This window comes from Pagrus major, chromosome 20 (genome assembly GCF_040436345.1).
Source record: "Pagrus major chromosome 20, Pma_NU_1.0".
Lineage (NCBI taxonomy): Eukaryota > Metazoa > Chordata > Actinopteri > Spariformes > Sparidae > Pagrus > Pagrus major.
In genome coordinates, this window is record NC_133234.1 from 6,794,037 (window position 1) to 6,815,445 (window position 21,409).

General features: G+C 40.4%; 4 protein-coding genes across 4 annotated transcripts in view; 2 read left to right on the forward strand and 2 right to left on the reverse strand.

Annotated features, from left to right (window-relative positions):
• Positions 1 to 1,017: 1,017 nt before the first annotated feature.
• On the reverse strand, positions 1,018 to 11,778 carry narf (nuclear prelamin A recognition factor). Its single transcript, XM_073489662.1, has 12 exons — positions 11,455 to 11,778; positions 10,685 to 10,757; positions 10,492 to 10,557; positions 9,356 to 9,484; positions 9,129 to 9,261; positions 8,405 to 8,539; positions 6,946 to 7,064; positions 6,181 to 6,310; positions 4,472 to 4,544; positions 2,636 to 2,773; positions 2,218 to 2,375; positions 1,018 to 2,100 (listed from the first exon to the last, which is right to left on the reverse strand). Exons 2-12 carry the CDS (start codon positions 10,739 to 10,741, stop codon positions 1,859 to 1,861), a joined length of 1,380 nt encoding a protein of 459 aa, XP_073345763.1. The 5' UTR covers positions 10,742 to 10,757; positions 11,455 to 11,778; the 3' UTR covers positions 1,018 to 1,858.
• A 467-nt stretch (positions 11,779 to 12,245) lies between these two features.
• cybc1 (cytochrome b-245 chaperone 1) lies at positions 12,246 to 16,972 on the forward strand. The gene is made up of 6 exons (XM_073489895.1): positions 12,246 to 12,326; positions 13,721 to 13,808; positions 13,979 to 14,020; positions 14,132 to 14,302; positions 14,403 to 14,547; positions 15,988 to 16,972. The coding sequence occupies exons 2-6, from the start codon at positions 13,721 to 13,723 to the stop codon at positions 16,148 to 16,150; spliced, it is 609 nt and encodes a 202-aa protein (XP_073345996.1). The 5' UTR covers positions 12,246 to 12,326; the 3' UTR covers positions 16,151 to 16,972.
• On the reverse strand, positions 16,968 to 20,612 carry hexd (hexosaminidase d). Its single transcript, XM_073489894.1, has 12 exons — positions 20,517 to 20,612; positions 20,326 to 20,427; positions 20,102 to 20,217; positions 19,801 to 19,888; positions 19,519 to 19,683; positions 19,247 to 19,430; positions 18,963 to 19,034; positions 18,644 to 18,842; positions 18,179 to 18,340; positions 17,935 to 18,042; positions 17,539 to 17,628; positions 16,968 to 17,421 (listed from the first exon to the last, which is right to left on the reverse strand). The coding sequence occupies exons 1-12, from the start codon at positions 20,517 to 20,519 to the stop codon at positions 17,250 to 17,252; spliced, it is 1,461 nt and encodes a 486-aa protein (XP_073345995.1). The 5' UTR covers positions 20,520 to 20,612; the 3' UTR covers positions 16,968 to 17,249.
• A 148-nt stretch (positions 20,613 to 20,760) lies between these two features.
• The window catches only part of ogfod3 (2-oxoglutarate and iron dependent oxygenase domain containing 3), a 27,312-nt gene continuing 26,663 nt past the window's right edge, over positions 20,761 to 21,409 (forward strand). The window contains exon 1 of the mRNA XM_073490039.1: positions 20,761 to 21,124. Within this exon, the coding sequence (XP_073346140.1) occupies positions 21,057 to 21,124 (68 nt within the window). The 5' untranslated portion in view covers positions 20,761 to 21,056. The remainder of the gene's footprint in view (positions 21,125 to 21,409) is intronic.

The window sequence follows — 21,409 nt, forward strand, 5'->3', positions numbered from 1 at the left end:
ATGGTTGCTCCCGTGGATGAGAAGTCAGCAGCAGGCAATCCCATGAAAAAGAAACAATCAATCTCCAGTAGAGCTGCGTGGGAATTTGTGTTTATTAAACTTCCTACTAAAACGGATGACTTTCTTTGTAAGTAGGAATTTTATTGCGAAAGCCAACCAGTTTGTCTGTCAATTAAAAACAAGAAGAACTTGTTACCTCAGCGTTGGGTTTTAGATTAGCCGTTCTTTCCTTGCAAACATGTGTAAGAAGCATGCGGAACTACAGCAGAGAGTAAATTAAAATCTAGTCTTGTGGTTCATGCTAAAATGAGAAAGTATCGATGGAGTCTCTGTTTGTTTTCTGCCAACCTCAGGGTGTTTGGTAAGCCTCCAGGGAATCACTGTGCCCCGCTGCTGTTTGCAAACAATAACACCACATGAAATAACACATTTACTTCACATCTGTGTTTACACTACCTACATTGCTGCACTGGATACCCCTTTGGTAGATTAAATGCCAAGGAAAGGAAACATGATAAAGTGCTCTCTCGGGTGCCAGTCCGGTGAAAAAGTTAACCATAGTTGGAAAGGGCTAGGATAGATGTTTGCCCCTGACTCCAGATTTTATGCAAAGCTAATCAACTCCTGGTTCCGGCTCTGTACATAACAAATATGCTACAGGTCCCCAAACTTTTCCCTTGCAAGGCAAAACCTGACACTTATTGGTGGGTCACAGGCCAAAAGCAAAAACCTGTGGTATTGCATTGTATGTTGAGATGCAAAATGGTTCTAATTGACTGTCTTAATTATAATTAGGGATCCTTAATTTTGTATTTCCTTTTTTTGCGAGAAATATTTTCCCATAGGTCGCTCTGGTTAAATTTGCTACGATCTTGAGATATCACAGTACAATGAAATGGAGTGCAATTTCATTTGTGGAGCTCACAGCATTGGAACAAGCGCTTGATAATTTACAGACCTTGATTTGTGAAATCTTCATTAGATCTTTAACATTAGGAACTGATGACAGTGTGTTCATCCACTCTCTCTCCATTCAAATGAAACAACACTTTATTTGTCAGAATATTTTACTGCTTAACATGTTTGATCTTGTAAAACAGAGGACAAAAACAACATATAACTTAAAATGCTAGCTTGTGGAATGGGAACAAAGTGATAAAACAACTGAAATCATCATGTACCATTAAAAAAATAATGACTCTTGATTCTTCACTGGGACGGATAAACCAAACACTGGGCTGGAAGTTACACAAAAGCAAACACTGTCAGGTGATTGAGTGTTACTAAAAGACCTTTCACTTCTCTTCAGCCTTAAACATTGACTGTTGAGATACGACGATCACACTGTTGCATAGTTATTAACCTGTTTGAGAACACATCATCTATCAGCGAGGACGGTGGAGAAACAACCTAAACACAAACGAAAACAGCAGGTTTCATAATGGACAGTTTACATTTGGAGTACATTTGACTCCTCAAATGTACATTCAGAATCTACTGGTTCAGATCATGAACTCCAGTTGTTTTGTCAGCGGCTTATTGCTCAGTAAATTTACATAAATAGTTCACACTTTCTGTAGTTTACTGACATCACTGCTTCAGTCTGCATAAAAGTGTGTGTTTTTCTAGACTCTGGACATTGATTTGTTGTCAGGCTCAGGTTTGGAACAGGGGATCCACTAATTTCAAAAGCAGACATCACCCCCCTGTGGCCAAATGGAAGAATTGCCTCACTGGTCCGCAGTGCAGCATGGTCCTTAGCTCATCCTTCATGGTGCCGGCATGAATGATGAATCAACCAGAGGCAGCGACCATTCAACTCTGATTAAGTCTTCAAAGTTCAACACCTCCTTTCTCCTCACCACTGCATGTGTGGAGGTTGTGTGTGGCTCTGACTTCTGTACTGGGTGTGCAGGAGCGTACTGGCCTGCTGGGAGTCCTGGCCCTGCAGCCACTCTTGATAGAGGGTGTGAAGGGCGGGGTTCACCTCTGGGAGACGGATTGGCAGACTGCTGTAGGCCTCTTCCATCTGCTGGATCAGGACTTTATCTACCTTGCCCCCCGCCTCGCTCTCCGCCTGTCCGCGGCCGCTCAAGCACCCTGTGCGGACACAAGAAGAGCTCACACCAGCAGATCCAAACAGAAGGGTAGTAATAAGAGTAACAAAACACTAAGCAATGAACATGTTCACAATCATGTTGGTAGGTGTGGTGTTACCTCCTGGGCAGGACAGCACCTCCACCAGCTGGTAAGGCACACGTCCCTTTCTCATTCGGTGAACCAGGGTTTGGATGTTCCTAAAACCGTAAACGGCAGCAAAATGCAGCAGAGTTTCCCCATCCCGCTCCAGAGTCACTTCCTGGAAGTCCCGGTTCCTAAAAATGGTACACAGGAAGAGTTTTCAGACAAATAATATATTCAAAGTCTAAATTAAAAGATAAAATGATATGACACTCATGATGTTGCTCTTAAGTATTCAGACTATAGGATATCAGGATGTTGGATCAACAGTGATAAACTGGTCATCAGGATAGATAGAACTTGGGAGTAAAATGCATGAAATGGATGACTAGATTTCAGAGGGAGCTACAGTATATTCCACAGAATAAGTCTCAGGGTCCGCCCTGTGTCTCACCTGAGGTGCTTATATGTGATTTCATGGACGTCCAGACCAAAAAGTTCTTTGGCAGCATGTTTGAAGACGTGTTCTAAAAAGCCTTCAGAGCCTCGGCCCTCATGCCTCACCAGCGCCACATCTCCAGCCTCTCCAAGCCTGAGGTGACAGTACAGATAATTATGACAATGACAACTCGGTGCTAATATACAATTGTAAGTTGGACGCAAATTTTAAGAAAATGTACGCTGCATGGACAATATAATAAACAAATGTAAGAAAGGGGGGACAAAAGAATCATCGTCATGTGCAGGAAGGCAAGGTATTATAATATATGAAGACATACAACAGTATGTACACAATATCCTTTTATAGTCAAACATACTGGCCACTTTATTAGGTACACCTTGCTAGTACCGGGTTGGACCACGTTTTGCCTGCAGAACTGCCTTAATTCTTCGTGGCATACTTTCAACAAGGTGTTGGAAACATTCCTCAGATTTTGGCCCATATTGACATGATAGCATCACACAGTTGCTGCAGATTTGTCGGCTGCACACCCATGATGCAAATCTCCCGTTCCACCACATACCAAAGGTGCTCTATTGGCTTGAGATCTGGTGACTGTGGAGGCCATTGGAGTACAGGGAACTCATTTTCATGTTCAAGAAACCAGTTTGAGATGATTTGAGCTTTGTGACATGGTGCATTATCCTGCTGAAAGTAGCCATCAGAAGATCTGTACACTGTGGTCATAAAGGGATGGACATGGTCAGCAACAATACTCAGGTAGGCTGTGGGGTTTAAACAATGCTCAATTGGTACAAAGGGGCCCACAGTGGGCCAAGAAAATATCCCCCACACCATTACACCACCACCACCAGCAGCCTGAACCATTGACACAAGGCAGGATGGATCCATGCGTTCATGTTGTTTACGTCAAATTCTGACCCTACCATCTGAATGTTGCAGCTGAAATCGAGACTCATCAGACCAGGCAACATTTTTCCGATCTTCTATTGTCCAATTTTGGTGAGCCTGTGCGAATTGTAGCCTCAGTTTCCTGTTCTTAGCTGACAGGAGTGGTACCTGGTGTGGACTTCTGCTGCTGTAGCCCATCTGCTTCAAGGTTCGACGTGTTGCGCGTTCAGAGATGGTATTCCGCATACCTTGGTTGTGATGAGTGGTTAATTGAGTTACTGTAGCCTTTCTCTCATCTTGAACCAATCTGCCCATTTTCCTCTGACATCAACAAGGCATTTTCGTCCACACAACTGCCGCTCACTGGATATTTTTTGACCATTCTCTGTAAACCCTAGAGATGGTTGTGCGTGAAAATCCCAGTAGATCAGCAGTTTCTGAAATACTCAGACCAGCCTGTCTGTCACTTAAATCCCCTTTCTTCCCCATTCTGATGCACGGTTTGACCTTCAGCAAGTTGTCTTGACCATGTCTACATGCCTAAATGCATTGAGTTGAGTGATTGGCTGATTAGCTATTTGTGTTAACAAGCAATTTAACAGGTGTACCTAATAAAGTGGCCAGTGAGTGTAAGCCTAAACTGTGCTGTATATATATTCCACACAACAAAAACAAGGTACAAGGTAAATTTAATGTCATTTTTTAAACAAGGGTTTAAAAAACTTTCTTTTGATCCCTGCCACATCTTTTTTAGACAGTGGAGTTTTCATGATGAATTGAAGAGTCTCAAAGCCTGGGGAAAGAAGCTGCTCCATAGTCTGGTGGTATGGCAGCAGATACTGTATCTTTTGTCTCTTTTTGTCTTTTAGTAGGATTAAATCCAAAGTGTTAAATCATTTTCTCACTGATAGGATGACAAAGAGTCCAACTACTCACACATGGTCCAGTGGAACTGAGTCCAGCTCCTCCACCGAAACCTTCCTTTGCTCCATCAGGCAATAGATCTCCCCTGAAACATCAAAAATAAGTAAATAAATATGAGTAAATAAATAAATCAAATGAAAAGAAAAAGAATCAATATCATCATCAAATACTAAACTAGAATTAGAGCATCACGGTTGTCTGCCTTTGTGCACCAGTGAAGTTGCTGTTCCAGAGCTGTGGCGTTGAATAATGGCCAGGGGCCTCATTTATAAAGCTTGCCTACACACAAAACAGAGCTTAATTATAGATCCACGTTATTATAAACAGCACTACCAGCACTACTTGTGCTTGTAGTGAAGGATAATTATTCCATAAACACCAACACCTCAGTTGTAAAAGATGAAAACCAACTCAAATCTTCAATTAAGATTTGATCAGCATTGTCTCACCATCACATTCACCAACCCCAGAGAGGACTGGACTGTTTTGTGTTTAACTGATAAAATTCTCATTGTTGTTGTAGAAATCCAAGATTACATCAAATAGCATTAAGGAATGCATACTGTACATATAATATATCATCAAGTATGATTTTAGTTTTTATAAAGTTGTGTGTAAAATCACCGCAGTGAACAGGACTGTGCTGTGGCACACACTGTGTGGCGCATAGTGAACTGGAAACTGGAGAAACTGTGGGGGCTAGCACACACACTGCCTTCTTCAGGACATCACCTGGTACATCTTAACCACCTAACACATATGGATTGTATTAATTATCCAAGCCTGAAAATAAAGCCATAAAAAGCTCTCACACAATCGTTACACTCTATATCAACATTATGAGTCCTAATCATACTGCAGGTTCACCGTAACAAAATGTAATAAATAAATAGTGTTCATGAATCAAACTTCCATTTTCAGATGATATCTCAGAGTGAGGGAGACCAGTCTGATCTCTAGTTAAATCTAAATACTGAGGTGCCAGTTGTGCGTATTGCTGCATGATGAATGCACATTCTCACTGTCCTCGCAACGCCAGAGGACTACTGAATGAAAGAACTAATAACGTGTTTTATAATCTGCACCTCACCCACAAACACAACACTGTGTCTGCACTCAATGTGAGGTACCCAATGGCCACAACAACTCTGTTTTCTAGTTGTACAGCTGAGAACAAAAGCAGATTTCTTTGTTCAGCAGCAGATGCAGCTTTCCCACTGATAAAATCAAAACACACAGAGGAGCAAAACCTGATCACAGATGCTTACGTCAAGGTGCATTGTGATACCAGATGTGAGCTTCGGTCTGTCTCAAATCCATCATGTCACAAACAGATGGTACACAACAAGAAGAAATAAAGGGATATAGATCCTGTTGGCCTCGTGATGTGCATAATGTGCACATTTGCAAAGAGTATTGAGTGTGAGTTTCTATACTGGCTGAGACACTACTATGTGAGGACAATAAATTGTGAAGGCTCTATTGTGACTGCTAATTTTAAGTATAATGACAAAATGTATTTGATGCTCAGACAGATTAAATATTTCCAGTATATATCTTCTTATTGCATACACTTCTGGGGTCTCAGAGACACCAAACCTCGAGACAATAAAAGCTATATTTTACATAACCTAGGGGTAAAAAAACAACTCTAATAGTAATGAACATTTGCAAACTCTTTTTGTCATGAGCATCAGTGTAAACGGTGCAGAGGACCGAACCTGAGGTGAGGACACAGTCCACATCTCTGGTCTCCAGTAGGCTGTTGTAAAACTCTTCTCTCACAGCCTCTAGCTTCTTATCAAAACAGGGAGCAACCAACACATGGTACACTTTCTCTGGACTCAGCTTCTGCAGGGAGAAAAAACAACAACATAATAATGCAGATGTTTTCTTTCACAGAACCTGCTGTGTGAAGCATTTTAAACTAAATTTTCTGAAGAGAACATCTGTTATACTTCTATGGTTATACTGTCATATCACTGCACAGGGTGTTGTGTGTTGTAGATATTCCACTAGTTAAGCTTTAACTAACATATCACTACCTGTGACAGCCTCCTTTATTTAGTCAGAGCAACTATACAACTCAGAATACTATAGATGATTCACCCCAAGGCTAAAGAAGAGATACTTACTTTGTTTAAGTGATATTGAACTCCTCAATATATCCCCTGATATATATATAGTGATATATCCTCTCAGCATATTCAGAATTCTGTTCAGGAGCTGTGCACTAGCTGGATCTCAGTGATGAAATGAAACTTAACTAATCTGAAATATCATATTTAATTCAGATGGAAGGTTCATGATTTAATTTTGTACACAGACAACTTACACAGCTTAGTATTTTCCAATTTGCTCCATCTTATTAATCTATTCCCTCCAGCTTTTACCGATACTGCCACTGTAGCAGCAACAGTTACTTATAATGTGTAGTGGTACCAACAAACCAAATTAATTTTACTGCTCTGACAGTAAATGCTCACCTGCTGTTTTGAGAAGTAGTTTTTGACCAGACAGCCCATGACCTGCTGAGGAGACCTGGCTGTGCAGATATGAGGGGTGACCAGACTGCCCAGGACACGCTCTGAATAACGGATCCACCCTATAAAGGAACACAAACACAACTACACATTATATAAAAATATTAATGTCTGTACGTTATGCTGTATATTATGCTGTACGTTGTCTAAGCCCAACACATATTTTGAATGCCAAGCTGTCCCTTATATGTTCATCCTCCTTATATATAAGGAGGATGAACTGCCTGTTTCCACTACAGTTGGGTTGAAAATCACCATCAACAGGCTATCATTTAGAGTATCACTGTCATCACTGTTAGTTATATCATAGTGTCACGTTACACAGTATTAAAAATTATTATAATCAGTTACATTGATGCTTCAAGGATTGAAAACAGAGAGCTTTTTTGGTTAAAAAAAATTCGTTATCATATTGAAAGAAATGAATGAACTGAAAATATGTGCATTTTAATAACGCTAACATGGTAGAATTCATTACTGTAGATAATCAAATTTACACAGTGTGAAGTGTGTAAACCACGATATACCTTGAAACTGGTATACCGCTGCAACCCTAGATTTCACTGCAGTTGGCCTGAAATTCACCATCAACAAGCTATCATTAAGAGCTGAAACGATTGATTAATTAATTGTATAAAGTACATTAATAGCCAACAATTATGATTATTAATTAATTAAGCAAAAACCCCTAAATTGCCAAAATTTCTCAGCTTACTGAAAATGTCCTGCTTTTCTCAGTTTTATAATCATTAAAAATTTAACATTGGGTTTTGGATTTTTAGTCTGGCAAAACATTATAAGATGTTGTCTTAGGATCTGGAAAAATGTAATCAATAGTTTTTTGGCATTGTAAAGATTAAGTAATAATTTTAATAAATAATCAACAGTTTAATTGATAATAAAAATAATTGTTAGTTGCGTCCCTACAATAATTATTGCAACACTTTGGCAGCATGCACTTCCCCAGCGATTTCTTTTTCTGGAGTTGAGCAATGCCACACATATGACCAGTGGCACTCTGAATGAATGGAAGTCCATGCCTTTGTTCCCACAAGAAAGAAGGCAAAAAGAGGCAAAGAAGTCTTTAACTCTTGCTCTTCCTATCTCTGATTAAGGGAGTGGTGAAAGAAGAGCCTTCTATCTTTCCCCACCAGCACACCACTGCTATCTCGACTTCTAAAACAAACTCAGCCCCCCCATTCAGCACGGGGCATGCAAATTGACTGTGTGTACAGCAGCCTGAGGAGAGGAAGGAGAAGTATGCAAAAAAACAAAACAAAAAGGAAATTGAGGCAAACATTAGGGTTCATGGTAGTTCAGCTGGAAATAAAAATCAGTCTGACAGGAGGGGAATAAAAAAGTGAAGAGGTAGAGGACAATATGGTGCCCAGGCAAGTTTTACCTGGGCAGGAGGAGGTGAACATGGGCAGGGCGTGGGAGTCATGGTGCCTCCTGCGATACCTCTGAATAAACTCCTTCTGACTCTCTAAGATGCTGAAGCCTGCTGCCAGAGTGGTGTCAAACACATACTGCACACCTGCAGGGAAAACTCAGACAGATGAGAACAAAGACGGGGAGAATATCGAATGTTTGGGATAGATACTGATGAGTTGGTGAAGTTTCTACACACCAGTAATAGGGAAATGAGTTTCAGGAAGTTACCTTTTTGACTATTTAAGGTGCAATATGAAAGAACCTGTTTCCATGTCGTAGGTCATGCCCAACAAATAAGGGGGCAGCATATCACCAGAGTAACCGCTAACTGCTGCTCACTATACTCTTTGCCATAGCTACTACCTGCCGTTTTTAGATGCAAAGCAGCAAATACAGCTGAAAACACCCAAAACAAACAAACAAACAAAATCTGTGAAGATAAACTTAATTTTGATTGAATGAAGCTGACAACATGATGATATAGATTGAAGTGTTAATAGACATACTTGATCGAATCTAGGTAAATCGTACTGTGGACATGCACATAAATTAACCTGCCATTCTGAGGGGAAAACCATAAAACAAGACCTTAAATAACTCCATGAAAAAGTTCTTTAATACTGTGCAAAGGTTGTACAAGATGTTTTTTATTGTGACAACTAAGCAGCGATATATGAATCCCACTTGCTCACCTAAAGTCTTGAGGAAGCCACAGAGCTTATGGGCAGCCTCAGTGATGTCTAGACCAAACTTGACAGCAAAGAATGGCAGAGACTGTGGACATATGGACGCCACCAGCACCTTGTGTTTTGACACATCACACTTCTAACAGAGAAACAATGGAGACAGTGTTAGGTATGGCTCAGACTGCAATGAGGAAACTCACTCACTTTTCAGGTTCCAGAGACGGTTTCTGTACCTTGTTGAGTGCTAGAACGCGCTCCACTTCCTCCAGGTTCTGCTGAGAGATCTTCAGGCTCTCCTCCTCTGATAGACAGCCATCACAGGACAGACAGGCACTCAGCAGCAACTGGGATCCTTCATGCACCTTTGGAGGGCAAAACAGGGGTGTGTTAGATGGAGAGTTTTAAGAGACTAATTTTTTATATCAAAAGTGTATACCAGCAACTTAGTTGTGAATTTCCATAAAGATCTTCTTCTTTTTTTTTTTTTTTTACAAAGAATGGTCAAATTGTAGCATCAGAGGTTAATTAGTTGTAATTAGTTTTAGTTACATTGTCAAGAATTACTCAATTACAAATTTTATTAGGTCTTGAAAATATGGCATGACTTTAAAAAAATGAAACTTCTTCATGATAACCAATTCTCTATTAACACATGAAAAACACTTGATGATTAATGTATAATGGAGTTTTTATTCCTTTTTATTTACATTAAAAAGCAAAGATGAAAATTTTGAGTGAGTGCTTCTCTGGTGTTACAAAAGCAAAGTCCTTCATGTGGCCTTTGATTAAAAAACAGCAGCAATACAAAAGTCCGTTGCATTTTTTAAAATTGTCCCTGGTGTAAAATCCTAATGTTTTCATGATATTTCAAAGCCATGACAAATATCTTATTCCGTCCTGATTTGCTAATATTATAAGGAGGATGAACTGCCTGGCTTCCACTACAGTTGGGCTGAAAATCACCATCAACAGGCTATCATTTAGAGTTTAAACGACTTGTGAATTATTTGAGAAGTATGCAAAGGGCATTTTATTTGCATAGAAAATGTTTAGAGATGTTTACAAGAGAAGAGAACTCAAATTTATGTGGCTGCTGGCATTTTTTTTGTATAAGGTGCAATATTTTGTATGATTGATTTTTAAGTAATCTTAACCTTTTCAGAGTAGATTGATTTTCTTCCAATGCATTACGTTTCCAATGACCAGCATTGGCATGTAATGTGTATTCAGTAACAGAATACATTTCAAAGTAATCTAACACAACCCGAGGAGTACACTCATTCTGATATATAAACTAAGTGGAGTAATGGACAACCAGATGAGGACTGATTTGTCAAGATCAATCGCTAATAAATGCATAAACAGGCACCTGTCCATTGACTTCATCTCTCTCCTGGTGTGAGTTGGCACCATCATCACTCTGCTTCTTGTTGCACTGTAAGTGGAAGATCAATAACAAAAAATTCATGATCGACAGCAAGACAAAGTTTTTCAAATTCTGCTTGTATAAAATAGTTAACTGATACATAAGACAACACAGTGATACAAATCCAGATAATCACCTGTTTGGTGCAGTTCTCACACTTCTCCTTGCGCTTTGCTATGTTGACATCTGACATTTTCCTTGGAGGTTATCTGAGAGTGATACATAGATAACAGCACCGTTAGCTTTCAGTGCTCATCATTCACAGCATATTCCCTCTTCATATGAATGACGAGTGTGCCTGCAGCCTGCTCCTCTGTGCTGTTTTGTCAACTCCACCCTCCTCTGACTGTCTCCCTGTCTGTCCTATTACAAGGTGCCCGCTTATCATAAACACAACAGCTCTATAATGGTGGGAAACTGGCAATGAACACAAACTAGAATCCTGTCATTAAAATTTAAATGGATTACGTGAATTATATACACAGTGCCCACAAAAAACAGCCACAAAGCAATTGCATAATATTGTGTTCGCATAAGGGGAAGAAGACAAGTGTAGGCTGGCAGCGATGTTGCTGTAAAAACCCACAAATACTATGAATGCAGTATGTCACTACCCCAAGTTGTGAAAAAAAATGCAGAGTCAGTGGTGAATATTTTATCACAGCTCGTGATCGTTTCAGCCCCAAACTAGCTACAATATCCATAATGTGTAACGTTTAAGTGAATTAGCTACGGAGAATTGAATTTTAGCTAACGTTGACCATGCGATTTCAAATCATGTTATTGCGCTGTAGGCCATTTTTCTGATGACGAGGTGATTTAGTCTATGTATTTGTGTAACTGTGTTGGTTTCACTCTGACAGGCCCCGTGGTAACATTACAAGGTCGAATTTTAAGGTAACTCACCGGACGGTCTCTTATTTCACTGCGCTTTCACACAAAGACATTGAAGAAAATGCAGAGGACAGTCAGGAGTGCGGCAGCCAGGGGTAGAAGAAGGAGAAGCCAGCACTATGTGTACTATATGTACAGAACAGCAGGTGAACTCAAGCAGTTACTCAGCACTCTTTCAGTTTTCAGTCAGGTTGTTTGTGGACGGGGGGCCATTGCTACACGAACCTCCACATATGTCACAATACACAAACGAGAGCTTTCAAAGACGTCGGGGCTTCTTATGTCGATACACGTCCGACTCCATTGTGTACGCCGGTGAACCTGACACGCATGCGCAAACGGAGTAGAGGTCTGTTACGAAAAATTGACTTAACTTCTTCCAATAAAAACAATGTTCTCGACTTTGTCGCGGCTCAACAAATATAAATTATAAATATACGGTTTAAAACCATAAAACAGCCGGGAAGGTCAACGACAGACGCCTCAACTTTCCTTAGTGGATGGCCGGGTTTTGATTTTAGCAAGTATATGACAGAATGAGTGGTTCCTGTCAAAATAATGGAAAGGTTAAGCCGAGTTCAGTACAAAACGAAAGACGTTGTGTTTTGAAAATTATGTTTTGCTATTATGTTACAGAAAATAGAAAAGGCTCGCGTAGTAAGCAGACAAATGCGTCTTTTCTCGTAACTGTATGCATTTGAAGCTTTTATTTTGAAGGCGGGGGGGAAGTGAACCCGTCCAATCAGAGCAGACGGAACCAGGAAGGACAGTTGTTGCAATAACCAACATGAAAACAACTTCCTTATAGTTCAGTGCATGTGTTTCCTCTTACAAAAGCTCTTTTGCTAAAGCCGAGAGGCGATTTACAGAGTGAAGATTTTAAGGTAAGTGATACAAATGGTCTCATAGTTGGTATCTTTATACAGTTCTGGTGAGACAGTGATGTATGGACAGTTGTTATCCATCAAACATCCACTCATCATCAGCAGGAGCATCTTTCTTGTCTTTTGGGGTTTTCAGATGGAATTACAGGGTCAATTCATTCAAACTGGAAAGAAAATCTATATATTTTTCACTCTTACCTCTTGTGATATGAAGCCATGCAGATAGTTTTGGTTCTATGCTCTGAGGTATTGCATTATCCACCTCTGACACTTCTGCCCCCACCCCAGTTTAATGGAGGTAAATGGACTTTAATTTGTACTGCTCAAAGAACTGAAATGTGTCTCTCTAATAAAAATGTCCTGGCTACTCCGGACAATCCTCACAACATTTCAGATTTCACATTATCTGAGTAACTGGGACATTATGTCTGGATAGGTCAGACTGGATTAACCTGCTAGGGACTGTGAAACTGAGGGACGGGGCCCTATTGACCCCCGGTTACTCCCACTCTCAGTCACCTGAAAACAGATTTTTCTGCCTGGGCCCCATATAGCTGTTGGGTCATAGTGATTAATTAGTAGAATTATGCAACATACAAGCTCAAAACTAAAAAAATAATAAAGACCTTAAAACATAGAGATAGACATGTCACATCAGGAAATAAATAATACAATTAGTTTAATAGCTCATAGGGCTGCAACTAAATATTATTTTCATTGTTGATTAATTCGTCTATTATTTTCTCAATTAATAGATTAGTTGTTGTCTGTAAAATGTCTACCAGTGTTTTCCAAAGCCCACGATGCTGTCTCAAATGTTTTGTTTCATCCATAACCCAAATACATTTAGTTTACTATCATGGAGTAGTAAAGAAGCCAGAAAATATTCACATTTAAGAATCTGGATTCAGACAATTTTGACTTTTTTCTAAAAAAAACCTTCTTTTATAATGTATTTTGACCAACTGTTTTGAAGACAGTGTTAAAATGAACCAATCCGATCCACTTTCTTGAACTTCATCTACAGGACGGGGCCTTAAGTTTAGGTAAAATAGTGCTTAGTGTTTATAAAAAACTCCTGTGCTTTTAGGCTACAACCAGTCAAAATGCCTGATTTTAAAAGGATAAATTAGCACAAACATGTTAATAAACATTAAGTCTGGAGCTTTTAGGGCCCCTGGAGTTCTTGGGCTCTGGGGCAGTTGAAATCTTAGAGATAGATAACTTAAAACCAGGGTGCATAAGTGCCAAACTGTCTGCGTGGCTATACTGCTAGGGACATGTAATAATATGTTTTTATGTGATTTGGGTGAATTGGCCAGGAATTATGGTCATGTAAAATAGGCTTTCAGTATATGTTAAGCACTAAGATTCATATTCTTGCCTCTGTTCAGATGGGATACATGACAGTAGAGGAGCACAGCATCACTCTTCTCCACCTGAAGAGATCCCCAGGCATTCGTTCCTGGTCTCTTCTTGTTGGTAAGTGTGTGTGCAGATGTTCGTCCATCATTCAAATATGAAATTAATATCCCAAACTAACTCATCCCCTTACTTTGCCTTCAATATGTTCAAACTCTGTTATTAAAACATCTCTTCCTCTCTCACCCTGTACTGCCTCCAAAATAATAAGCATCTCCTTTTAATTGCAGGTGTAGCATCTGTTGGTTTGGCAGCTGCATACTACAGCTCAGGTACACAAACTGAATTTATATAATCTGTTAGTCAATTGGCAAAATTGGATTTACATAACTTTTCACATTTACTTGCTGCAACTCATACCGCTTCTTTGTGTGATTACACAGACAGCATCTTGTGGAAACTTTTCTACGTGACTGGCTGTCTCTTTGTAGCCATGCAGAACATGGAGGAATGGGAGGAGGCTGTGTTTGACAAAACCAAGAACAGGATAGAGCTCAGGAGCTTCAGCTTGTACGCTTTGGTCCTGACATTATGGAGGAAGGGGCAAGAGAAACGTCAGTAACACTGGAGAGGAGGTTTCTCAGTACAGTAGTCTCTACTTGTGTTAAGAGGACAGAATATTATATCTAAAGTTTTATTTCTTGTCTCTCTCAGTTGTGTTGGATCTTACACAGCTGTGTGACGTCTGTGTCCAGGAAGAGAAAGTACGTTATTTAGGGAAGGGCTACCTGCTGATGCTGCGTCTGGCTGCAGGCTTCTCCTACCCCCTGACTCAGAGTGCCACACTGGGTGGACGTAGGTAGGTATCTGCTGCTGACATGTAGATGTTAGAACTTTGGGCCCCCTGGTAGCTCACCTGGTAGAGCATGCCCGCCATGCAGGGAAGCTGAGTCCTCAGCAGTGGACCAAGTTCGATTCCAACCTGTGGCCTTTTGCTGCATATCATTACCCCTCAGAGGGTCCTCATAGTGACTGCAGGGGGCTTGCCAAATAACATAATATTTTTGAATGTTTTTATTTTTAAAAAAAATATTAATTTGTATGAAAATACACATTAACATGAATCTAACATATTATTAGCAAACATAGATTCTTAAAACAAAACCAAACATTTAATTTACACAACATTGATGATAGTCTACCAATGATTCCTCGTGCAGTCACATAAGCAAGCTAATCTAACCTAGTACTACTGTACTGTATGTATTCTTGAAACCTATTGGCCAGTTACATTCTGGTGAGCCTGCTTAATATTCTGCGGGTTCCCCTTGTAAAGACAAAATTGCATTCTAACGAGATGATCAATGTTACTTACATAATCTGTCATTGGTTTTTATATTGTGGCTGATCGGTGTATTCATTTGCATTTCTTTACACATTACAAGACCCATTTATCCTGACCATCAGTCAGTTATTGCTGTGGACAAGCAAATCAACCTTGAGCCTTCTTCAAGTGGTCTGTCAGAGGCCGCCGTATATCCATAAAGTTGTTGTCATGTACCTTTAACTTGGCACTGAGCCTGTCCATTGGACAACATTTCCCTATACCATTGAGTAACAATAGGAAGTTTTTTGCCATGGACCCAACCAAATAATATACATTTTTTAGTAAAAAATAAAAGTTTGTTCAATAATATGTATCTTCAAATGCCCATTACTCTGATTTTAGGTGACAGCCCTAATAGAAACTGGTCTAGATCTTTACAAATCCTGTGTTTTAATATTGAAACTAACCTCATTAATTTTGCATGACCAGAACTTAGATATTCTTTGCCAACTCCCTACACAATATATCTATATGTCCCTGTTGGCAATTTACACTTCAGACACAATGATGATTTACCAGGGTCTATTTTAGTCTAAACATTAAGTATCCCATATGTCTTAAATATTCTATACTGTATTTCTTTGAATTTATTACTGAGAAACAGTGAGTGGTTGGTCTGAATCCATCTATACCAAAGATCTTCATCATAAACACGCTTCCTCCCATTCTTTAACAAGCCTATCAATATTTTGCCCTTTACAGCTCCACAAATTATCATAGAAATATGAGACAAAACCTTTACTTGTGAGACATTGATTATAAACTTTTTCTTTGGTCCCAGAAGGGTTGGATCTCATGTTAACTTGACATTGTGCGAGTAAAGTGGCGGATTCAAAGTTAAGTAGAAAAGTTTTGTGTGGAAATCCAGATGGTAACACAGTATATCCCTGTTCTCCCTCTGCTACCTGTCAGTGATGTGGAGGCAGTGGCTGCTTTGCTGAAGCGCTTCCTGGGGCTGGAGGAGCTGCAGCAACAGAAGCAGCAGGAGGAAGAGGCAGAGTATGGAGAGGAGGAGGAGGAAGATTCTTTGGACAACAGCAGTGATTCAGATGAAGAAGAAGAAGATGAACTGTAATCACACTGTGACTCTCAACCTTACTGTAACTTTGGGTGGATGGAATTAAGGGCATCATGGAATTGCTGAGGCATTACCAGTTAGTGCAGTTTTAGTTACATGTTGACCTATTAGCATGTGCATGTAACGTCAAGGATATATCCTCTTTTTGTGTCTCCTTAAAGACTTCCTTGTTTTTTGTTAATATGTCAGGTGGTGTTATGGAGGCCCAGTGATACTCGTAAAACATTTTTTAAACAGAATTTTCATGTGAACTGGGAAGGAAAAATGTTCAGATAAAAATGTTTCCTAGTTAAGTCAAAGTTTTCTTAAACAATTCCAGGAAATATGGAATGAGACTTTTTCTTTCATTGCACTGTAAATGTAGCTCTCTGTAAATGAATATCATGCCTTTTTGAGTTAATCACTATTTGAGAATACACACCAGATGACTTCCTGTGCCTTCCTACTGAACTCTAATAAGTGTTTATGTGTGTCAGTCAATGGAAAGTACTTTTCCCACAGTCTTCTGAACCACCCAGTTGATAATCACCTTTTGCATGTTTATTCATCCTCAGTGTGCAATCCAGATGAATGCATTTGCAAGCTGTAATCAAGCATGAAGGATCTTCATGGCTCAATTAAGAGTGAATTGTGTGTGAAGTTTTTTGGTCTGTCGCTATTCTGTCTTTTCACATTAATATCCTTTTAGTGAACCAAAGACTGGATCTCAGGCAAATACTTTACTGCCTTTGGTCATCACATTGTTTTCTGTGTATGGAATCGGGGCTGTGAATGTCATTGTGTTCTGTTCTGTTTGAAAGAAAATGACGTTGAAGTTTTTGTTGGTTGATTTAATTGTTTTTGTTTACAGTGAGACATTTGCAGGAATTATATAAAGTTGTTTTATATATAAACTGAAAGTCTTTTTAATATATAATTTACTTTCTATGCTACAATTTGTGCAGTTTACATATACCAGTTTGCTCTTGGGTACGTGCAAAATTACACATAAAATCACCCCTGTTAACTGCAGAAAACAAAAAAGGACAACTAATAATTAAAAGACAGTATCAGAATTCATCAAAAAAGCAGTTTGATTCTGCGTTAGAAAAATATTCTAAGGCACCATCTCCTTCACACAGGCTCTGATGTCCTCTGTTATCCTCTGTAAAGGAGCCACTACGGGGGTGACATGTTCCTCTATCCACTCCTGGGCTGTTGAATCTGGGTAAAAACGCACCAGCTCCTCTCTCACGACCTCAACCTTCTGTTGGATGGTAGTTAAAAACCTGAGGGGACAAGATCAGGTAGAGTTTCTGTCAAGGAATAAACAAGAGTTCTTAACAAACTTTATAAAGGCAAGGTAGTGTGTGGAGAGGGTCTCTGTGACATAAAATAATTCTCACGCTGATGCTTGGCTGTGAATCTGCATGGTGATAAGAGGGGTCACCATCTTCCTCCGTCGGTGGTACGGGCTGAACCATCCTCTTACAAACCTGCAGTAGTGCAGACATAGTTATTCAGCCTTTATTCATACACAGAAGTAACTACAGAAGTAAATTGTGTCTATTTCTGCAAAGGTGGTGGTGACTGTACTGTTGTGACATCACAATCTCACAGAAATCCTAACAGCTCAATTGAGGCCACAGTTTCTGAACAGGCTGTGTGTATTTCTCCATGTATTGGGCATTTTGATACTTTCACACTATTTATATAGCACCTAAACCTGCTTTATAATCAAAAAAGGCAGGGTGTATTACTGTCTACAATATTGGAATCTTTGATCACAGCCCATAACTCACATGTCGTTCTCAAACAATCGTATGTCATCTGAGTTCAGCAGTGAATTGAGCTCCACAATTGACTCAGCCAGCCTCCTTCCTGGGAACAGCGCGTCACCTGCAGAAGTACTGAAGGACACATGAAACAAAATCTGGTTAACTTGGAGATACTGTACATACATACTGTACATAGATAGTACACAGTACACAGTACACATACACAGTGACAGTGTAGTGTAGGTCATAAAACAGTGTCGGACCTCACCTCCCCATGGCCTCTACCTCCACTGAGGAAATACCCAGTCTTTCAGTTACTTTGCTTTGAGCCTCAGCACTGAACTGACCATGGTTGAGTGTCTGGACACAGGCTGCTAGTGATGGAAGAGCCAGAGGCATGAGCTCACACAGCACCGACAGGTGGTCATACCTAAGAGTAAGAAAAATATGGACCAATTGAAAAGCTCTTCGTTAATTGCATATATATGTGTGGTCTTTATCATCATCTCCCTGCTTCACATTCATTCACTACAAACATGTACATGTGTTGCTTTTTTTTTTCCAGATTGCCATGTTTCATGCTAAACAGAGAGCATTACACAGTCATTTCTACCAACCATTTACACTGTCATGGATTCAAACTAGTAGTCATCCCGTCATTTACCCTCGAGGGTTCCACCACCTCCAAACTAGCACCAACAAAGTAGAAAAGATGAATCCTTCTAATACTGACCTTTGCCAGCCTGTGATGGCGATGCCCTGCAAATTTATAGCAGAAGATAAAGAAGCAGCCACCTTCAGCCACTGCAAATGATTGTCCACATGTCTCTGTGTACAGGGCACACAGGTGTAGACACTGGTGGAGCCTTTAAAGGAGCTGGCCACCCACAGGTCTAACATACCCGCACTGCAGTACTTCTCCAGCAGAGACACTAGACAACACAATTAGAGAATATAAAGCACTTCATTACAAACAAAGCTCTCTACATGTTAGAGACTATTTGATTGTTTAGAATGTTTGAATACTGATTCCCATAGTATATAGTGCCCACCTGTTTTATCCACATCCAGATTAGGGGTGTAGTCCCACAACATAGGCTGGATGAGTCCCACAAGACCGCTAGCTGCCACATGGATAAGCAGAGGAAAAAAAAACTCATAATGAAAACAGTTTAATCAAGTATCTACTGGAGTCATAAAGTAAAAGTGAACTACGAGTACCATACAAAGTTAATGTACCTAGCCAAACTCCATCACTTTTTATGCTGCATACATGTAATTCTGCATCAAGTCTTACATGCACTTTCTTGGTTAACCACATTTATTTCTTCCTCACCTTTCAGTACGTCCTGGCTCATGTCTCTCATCATATCATCCCACATTACAATGGTCATGTGAGGCCACGCCTTCTTGATGGCCTTGGCCACCTTGGTCACATGACTCAGGAAAAGCTGCTCCACTGTACGTCCAGGTGAGGCCAACCACTTTTTGGATTCTTCCCCCTCACCAAGGACGTACACCTTGAGGAGATGAAGACAAAGACATGAGAGAACTGATGATACTTTCTTCAATAACTAATTAAGTGTTAACTAAACGACTAGTAATTACCTCATCTGCTCCAATGTGCAGTGTGTTCAAGCCTGGATGCAGCTTCACCACCTGCCTCAGCATCTCCATCACCAGCTTCACCCCCTCGTCTTTGTGGGGATTCAGGGTACCCACACAATATGGCACCTCTCTGAGGTTCCACATGGGCCGATGTTTTAACACAAACTAAGAAAAGGGACAGGGAAAATTGGAACATACACTGACACTGAACACCATCTGAAACCTGGGCATTTTTAGCCATTACAAACAGTTACAAACAGGAGAGCAGGATATTTGCCTCACCTCCATGTGACCAAATGTCTGCACAAGTGGGATGACCTCCATGCCCTTAGATTTGGCAAACTCCTGCATAGATAGTACCTCCTCTCGGCTGTACATAGCATTCAGACATAAACAGACATAATTTACTGCAACAAAGCTTTTTATGACACACCCAACTTGCACATTAAGTTTTACCTCAGTGACAAACAGGAAGCATTCTAATTTTATAACAGGATCTCCCAGCATGAGGCTGATGAAAAACAATCACACCCAGGAATTGAATAATGATAATAAAGTCCAAGGTTTATGTCCCAAACTACACCTGTAAGTGTGCTGTGTTGTGGCCTGCAGCAGCTTCAGCTCCCCCTCATATGGAAACATGTCCTCATACTCCACCAGCAGGCCGTCTACTCCCAGTTTAGAGAACAGATCGATAAGCTGAGGGGACGAAACACACATCAGTGGACAGCAAAAATGAATAACTATATTTAAACAGTGACAGAGTTGTGCTGCAGCTGCTCACAGAGAAAGCTACTGCGCTCTTACCTTATGGAGGTATTCTACTCTTGGGGGTGCACCTTTCAAATCCAAGTGAACCAGTTTCTTTCCTTTAGGCCAGGGTGGACACGACATTCTGTCCGGCACAGACTGCAGCACAAATAAAGCTTCATGTTAACAGCAGTCATAGGTGTGTGTTTATGTATGTGAATGACCGTTAGATCAATTGTTTGACTCACCATGACAGCAGAGACCGAACAAGAACCAGAAATAGGATATTAAAGAGGACTGATGCTTCGAGGAGGATGTTGTTGTGGTGAGTGCGGATCGATTTCTCTGGACAGGATCCGCCTCTGTCATTTGCTTCCGGTCGTTTCATACAGCTACGCAGTGTCGGTAATTGATTCATTTAGTCTAAGCAGGAAGAGCAATTGATAGAAGAAGCCACGCTACAGGATGCACGAGTTAAACGTTTGTGACGTTTGGAGCAGAATATCAAAGTCAGGATGAGCACATAGCTTTAATGTAGCCCAGATTATCTGTTTATGCAGCGGGTCGTCGTAGCCGAACTTGGACCTGGATGTGGTCCAATGAAAACGCTGCTTTCTCTTACAGAGAGCCAATGGGGTGGCCGATACGCGTGCACCAGGAAGTGGATATCGCTCCAGGTGACGATTGGCGGGGTGTACGCATGGGTTTACGGTATAGTTAGTCAAGGCAATAATCACCGTGCATGACAGTACTTTGTAAATGCTACGTAGTAGACCGTTTGAGTCGAAATGGCGCTGCTGCGACAGAGAAATGCGCAGGGCGCGAATGCCACTGAGATAGAGAAGAAAATTAAAAGGTGAGTTGATAACATTAAGCTACTGTTCTGCATGTGGGGAGCTGAACAAGGTGAAAGGAGAGGGTGTGCCAGGCAGGTACTGACCCATACAGCCAGCCACGTTAGATACCTTACCGAGGACCTAGCTAAAATCATGATAGCACTGTCAAACTGGTACTATATGTATATGTTTATGTAGTCCTCAGAGAGAAAAGGATAGAAACATGTTAATGCTTAACTTGTGTTTATGTGTACCATACCCAGTGAACACACACCGGGGGTACATCCCATTTCACCTAATTGCAT